The 6,212-nt window shown below is 53.3% G+C and overlaps 1 protein-coding gene and 1 long non-coding RNA gene across 2 annotated transcripts in view; one reads left to right on the top strand and one right to left on the bottom strand.

The window, feature by feature from the left end:
- The first annotated feature begins 2,070 nt into the window (after positions 1 to 2,070).
- Positions 2,071 to 6,140, top strand: FAM84A (family with sequence similarity 84, member A). Its single transcript, XM_008582945.1, has 2 exons — positions 2,071 to 2,300; positions 3,311 to 6,140. Exon 2 carries the CDS (start codon positions 3,347 to 3,349, stop codon positions 4,223 to 4,225), a length of 879 nt encoding a protein of 292 aa, XP_008581167.1. The 5' UTR covers positions 2,071 to 2,300; positions 3,311 to 3,346; the 3' UTR covers positions 4,226 to 6,140.
- Positions 5,682 to 6,212, bottom strand: part of LOC103598881 — a 1,492-nt gene continuing 961 nt past the window's right edge. Inside the window, exon 2 of the long non-coding RNA XR_551239.1 lies at positions 5,682 to 6,157. This is a non-coding gene — a long non-coding RNA (uncharacterized LOC103598881). The remainder of the gene's footprint in view (positions 6,158 to 6,212) is intronic.

Genomic DNA, 6,212 nt, shown 5'->3' with positions numbered 1-6,212 from the left:
AAAATACAGCAAATAGTTTGTACATGTTTGTACACAAAATTTGATCTTGAGGATGGAGGGAGGATTTAAAAAAAAAAAAGGTTATTCAGAGAGAAGCAATGAGCTGCTTTCATTGAGTTCCTCTGAGACATCAGTAATGAACTCTTGAGATACCCTCCTCCCCGACACCCCTGAAGTCCAGTTTATAACAAGACCAATAACTCACTTCATCTCTGAAGCCACTTGTTCAATTCTCTAGACTTTAGAGCCAAAATGAGTTGTTTGTTATTTCTAGCAAGTACAGAAAAGGCCATCACAACCCGTGGGCAGTTCCAAGGACAGCAACTTGTTTTCTAACAACTTGCCTGTGGGTGATGGCCAAATTTCTGAGAAGATTTAGGTACCTCCGATGTATACGGATGGTCATATTAAAACCATTTTTTCCTAGGAATACTTATTAAGCATCTAATTTGATAAATCACTGCATTTGGAGGCTGTCTGGGTATACGGAGCCCTTCAAAAAGCAAACATGAACTGGATGCTTGGCATTTTGAAAATGTTCAAGCAGAGTAGTCTACTAAAGAAAACACGCGTTTATAATATGCATCAGTCTCCACGTAACCGTTGGCCAATCAGCTAACTTCTCTGGAACACCAGTTTTCTCATCTTACGAAACAAGATTTTGTTCATTTAACAAACAGAATAGCCTGGTTAACAACTGGCCCTGTAATCCCATAGACTTATGGTGAATTATTGGTTGGAGCCTCAGTTTCCTCGTTTGTTAAAATTTGGATATTAATGAATACCCTATAGATGCATGAGAATTAAATCATCTATTTAAACCTCTTAGCTGGCCACTTGTAAGTGGTCAATACAAACTGTTTTCATTTTTTAATGTTAGTGATGGAGCCCACTGTATGCCAGGTATTGGGAAAGCAGCCCAGAATACAAAGTTGCATAAAGTGCACTCCTATTCTCAAGGAGTTCACTTTGTAAGGAGGAGATTAGTCAGCACGATTTTATAATGAAACGCAGGAAGTGCTCCAACAGAGTTTGTACCAGCTCCCCAGGCGACACAAGAAGGAGCATCAAATTCTCCCTAGGGAGAGAGAGGAGACTTCATGAGAAAGCTGCTGGAGCCCAGTCTCAAAGATAAGTAGCATTAGTACTAGAAACTGACGTCTAAGAGCTCTTTCAGGCTTAATGTAAGCTTTTGAAACTGTTGGTCTAGAATTGCGTATGTATGAAAGCCATCTTTCAGCACCCAAATCCAGAGCACATTCATTCGTTAACTTTCCATCTGGAAATGCAGTCATTAATTACTGCTGGACTCTCTTCTTCCACAAAACCAAGCAAAAATTCCTTAGCAATGGCACACTTTTATGTCCTACTGTCGGCATTTATGATGCACCCCTTTCACAGACTGAAAATTGGAGGCCAAAATCACAGGCACAGCCAGAGAAGCAGCCGGCCAAGTCGCAGACCTTTGGGGCGCACTTGGCACCGCGCTCCTTTTAAACCGGGCGCCAGGGACTGGGTCAGCAGATCCACTGAGGTCAAGGGAGAAAAGCTAAACGTCTTATGCACAATTTCAAAGGCGTCTGTGCCCAGCAGGAAAAGGGTCTGCGAGCCGAGGAGCAGCCCAAGGGCCCTCAGGAACCGAAGCTCCGGAAGTCCCAGCAGGGCCCCAGGTGCCCTCCTCGGATCGCCCACAATGGGGGTACCCCGGGGCTTCCTTTCCACCCTGAGACTTAGCTTCGCTGCTGGAGTCTGTCCTCCCAGAACACTGAACGCGAGCGGATTGTGTCCTCAGTTACATTGAGCTTGGAGGAGCTGAGCGGCGCGGGTGGAAGCGCTCCGCACCGGCACTCACACTTCGGTTCCCAGGGGTGGCGCGCGTTGGGGTGCGCGGGGAAGGGGGCAGGGCGGGCCAGGGCGGAGCGCACTGGAGATCCGCCCCTGCTCCCCTCCCCCTCCGGCGGAGATCGACAGGGTCTGGGCACCCACCCCAACCAATGAGCGCGTCCCGAGGCGGGCCCTGGAACCGGCTGCTCCGGCTACTTAGAGTCATCCGCGCGGCGGTCGGAAAGCAGAGCGGAGCCGGACTGCCCAGGTGGAGCAGGGGGTCCAGCCAGCGGAGACCCCGAGGCGCACGGGCACCGCGCAGAAAGCCGCACCGCACGCCTCGTCACGGGACAGAACTGAGCCGCAGCCCCGCGCGCCGCCCAGGACCCATTCGCCGCCACCGCCGCCTCCGCAGCACCCATGGGGACCTGGAGACTTTAAAGGAGTTTGGGGTTTCGGGAGCAGGGAAATTACGGGTACGGAGAAACACCTTTCTTTGCCTTGGAAATGATTTTTTCTTCGTCCGGTGGTTTGAATCCCGTGCTGGGTAGGAGGGATGGGGGTCTTTAGGATGAAAGTGGACCTCTCCACACACGCCCACCCACACCCGCACACAGACACTGCACTGGCTTCCCCCGTCCTTCCCCTGCCTCTTTGTTAGGTTATTTTAGACAGAGCAGCCTCGCCCTGGCGCAGCCCGATTGGTTCTGCTGGGGAGAAGGCAAGAGGAGTAAGGGGCAGAGTGCACCTGCCTGTGTGGGCAGGTGTGCCCTGCTGCTCCGGTGTACGTGTATGGGCGAGCGTGAAAGCCTGGGGCTGGATTCATGTACGAATGTGGGAGTCTAAGTGTGCCAGTGTGTCGTCGCGAGGGTTCGTCATTGTGAGTGTCTGTGACATTGTTACACCAGTGTCCTAGCCTGTCAGTGTCTGGACTCCAAGTGTGCAAAATGTTGCTGGTGTCAAGTGAATATCTGCGAATATGTCCGATTGTCATTGTGCCAGCCGCTGTCAGGGGAGGAGAGAGACCTACTGCAAAACTGGGAGGTGGGCTGGAGAGGGTGGGGACAGAAATGTGAACACAGCTTGCTCCGTGCTCTTGGGCCTTAGGCGTCCCTTCTCCCTTCCAACCCATCCCTCCGTCCTTCCCCGAGTGTCCGTCTCCCACGCTGCCACAACCCGCCCTCTCCTCGCTACCGGAACCCTGCAGCTCTCCAGCCCGCCTGCGTTTTTTCTTGTGGGAGTTGAACCGGGTTCCCGGACGGGGTGGGAGGGTGTGTGGTGGCGTCCGCTCTCCCCCGCCGGACTGGTGGCTTCTGCGCCCCTCCTACCCCGGGGGAGGCAGAGAACTCGGCTGGCACAGGTGACTCCAGCGCGGACGCGTAGGCGAGCGGGCAGGTCCCAGAAGCACTGCACGTCTTGAGGAGGGACGGCGGGAGGGGCACCCCGATTCTGACGGTGACTGTGCCTTTCCCCTGTGTTTCCGTAGATCCCCGCTCCTGGCCCTCGCCTCGCCGTGTCATTGATGGGCAACCAACTGGACCGCATCACCCACCTCAACTACAGCGAGTTGCCCACAGGGGACCCGTCGGGGATCGAGAAGGACGAGCTGCGGGTCGGGGTCGCCTACTTCTTCTCGGATGAGGAGGAGGACCTGGACGAACGCGGGCAGCCGGACAGGTTTGGCGTGAAGGCTCCCCCGGGCTGTACCCCCTGCCCAGAGAGCCCCAGCCGCCACCACCACCATCTGCTGCACCAGCTGGTCCTCAACGAGACTCAGTTCTCCGCCTTTCGGGGCCAGGAATGCATCTTCTCCAAAGTGAGCGGCGGCCCTCAGGGCGCCGACCTGAGCGTCTCCGCGGTCTCCGCGCTGCCCGCGCTCTGCGAGCCCGGCGACCTGCTGGAGCTGCTGTGGCTGCAGCCGGCGCCGGAGCCGCCCGCGCCCACCCCACACTGGGCCGTGTACGTGGGCGGCGGGCAGATCATCCACCTGCACCAGGGCGAGATCCGCCAGGACAGCCTGTACGAGGCGGGCGCGGCCAACGTGGGCCGGGTGGTCAATAGCTGGTACCGCTACCGCCCGCTGGTGGCCGAGCTGGTGGTGCAGAACGCCTGCGGCCACCTGGGCCTCAAGAGCGAGGAAATCTGCTGGACGAACTCGGAGAGCTTCGCCGCCTGGTGCCGCTTTGGCAAGCGGGAGTTCAAAGCCGGAGGGGAGGTGCCGGCCGGCACGCAGCCGCCGCAGCAGCAGTACTATCTCAAGGTGCACCTGGGGGACAACAAAGTCCACACGGCCAGGTTTCACAGTCTGGAAGACCTCATCCGCGAGAAGCGCCGCATCGACGCCAGTGGCCGCCTGCGAGTGCTCCAGGAGCTCGCCGACTTCGTGGACGACAAGGAGTAGCTGCGCTCCCTTCCCGTCCCCGCACCCCGCTCCCTTCCCGTCCCCGCACCCGAGCTTCGCGGCCGGTGATTCGGGACCTCCGTCTCCGTCGCGCGTCCGCCGCCAGTGGCCAGTGTCCAGGCTGCGCCCTCGCACCCCTCTGGCAAGTGGCAGGAAGTCTTAGGAGCTGACCCCGGGACTGAAAGGGCGCAGACACGCGCGCCTGGCTCAGAGCCCCAGTGGTGGTGACGGTGTTGGGGGGACCCAGAGTGCGCTTTGTCACTGAGTTGTAAAGGGGGGAAGAGGAAGGGCTGAGGGGAGCAGGGACATGGCCTCCCCCGCGAGTCAATGGTCAGTGACCTCTCACCGACTGGGAAACTACCCTTTACTAAAAAGGGACCATCACCGCCCCAAATGCGCACACTCAGATCGGTCGGAGGCGAGAATTGGTCTTTGCAGGGCACAATTCAGTTCTTGTATGGATGTGTCCCCAGATCGCAGGATTTCCAAGAAATCGAGCCTGTCCCTTGTGCACTTGTGAATAATTCCACAAGAGAGCACTTTGGGACTCCGGGTTATCCTGAGGCTGCCCGGACTTTCCCAGCTCTTCAGCCCCAGGTCTCCTGACATTGTATTGCAGGCTCCAGGCTAAGCTAGACACCGTTTGCTTCCTGTTCTTTCCAGCGAGGGAAGCGAACGTCACCCCCAACCGCATTCGCCTGCGCTCCCTCGGTGGCAGAGGGGACCCTTCCCCGGACCGGGAGGGAAATGGCGCAGCTAATTCGGCGAGCAGAGCCGGCCCCGCCCCCCGACAGGAGATCGTCCACCTGGTGTCTGTAAACTTGAACGTGTGAAGGAGGAAGGAAGCTTGTTGTTCTTAACCCCTGATTGCTCCCAACTCAGGCTGCATTTCAAAAATAGTCATATTTTTAAAGGGGTTGGAGGAGAGGAAGGTGGGGGAGGGACGTGGCGACATTCCAGAAACCAGCATTATTACAGCACCATAGCCAGTGTATTTAGTTTGGCTTTTCCTAACATAGAAATCTTAGAAGGTGGGGAGTGGAAATAGAGTTTTGAAAAAGAGAGAGCAGTTTTCCAGCTATGTCAACAAAGCCTATCGTGTTGATGTTTTTATTGACCATTTTAGCAACATGCTAATAAAATTTCAAATTGAAATTTTTATTTTCATGGCTTTACTCCATGATAGTTTAAATACTGGGGGCCATTAAGAGTGGATTTAGCTAAGAGCTTAGCTAACATTGCCTTTTCACTCTATTTTTTCTCAAATCTTATGAGAATTCAGTTTTTGAATGTTGTAGTTAATTTTTTGTCTTTAAACAGCATCCCTAGTAATGGTGGATGGAGTTGTTCATTAATATGTATATTGTATGGAATTTCTGTCAGTTAAAGGGTTTACTGCTTTGGTAGAAATTGATAGCATGTTCCATAATGTTTCTTTTTTCCATGTTTTTTTTTTATCATTATCATGTAACATTTGCATTTCTATTTTTCTTCCTCTCCTCCTGATCTCCTTAAAAACTAATCTAGAGTTGGCGGGGGCTTTCTTCCCCCTGCACTTTAGTCAGTCCCGCAATTTATTTCTGAAAACAGGAAAGAACTTGTAAGATCAGGACAAACATGTGTTTTTCAAAATGTAAGGCTGTGTAAAACCCCATCCTTGGGCGAGGATTTCCAAACTTCTCTCCTTATGCTACAGCCCCAGCTCGACTGATTGTTACTTGATTTAGTGTGTTAGACCTAAACACACTATAGCATTTACGTCTCTTTCAAGGGAATTTTCCAAATAATGGTGTTTAGCTAATTGTTGCAAGCAACTGCATACTGACAGCTATGATTTAGTTGGACAGTAAATATTATGGCCAAAGCCAGTATTTTGGCATTTCAAAAATAATGCAATAAAACCTAGTCGAGGTTAGCTGAGACTGGATATGCCTTTTTCATGGTATATGATTCATTTTCTGGTTAGGGTTTTCGTGTTTGTTTGTTT

Source organism: Galeopterus variegatus, unplaced genomic scaffold (assembly GCF_000696425.1).
Source record: "Galeopterus variegatus unplaced genomic scaffold, G_variegatus-3.0.2 Scaffold2771, whole genome shotgun sequence".
Classification (NCBI taxonomy): Eukaryota; Metazoa; Chordata; class Mammalia; order Dermoptera; family Cynocephalidae; genus Galeopterus; species Galeopterus variegatus.
This window is presented reverse-complemented; position numbering and strand designations above follow the sequence as displayed.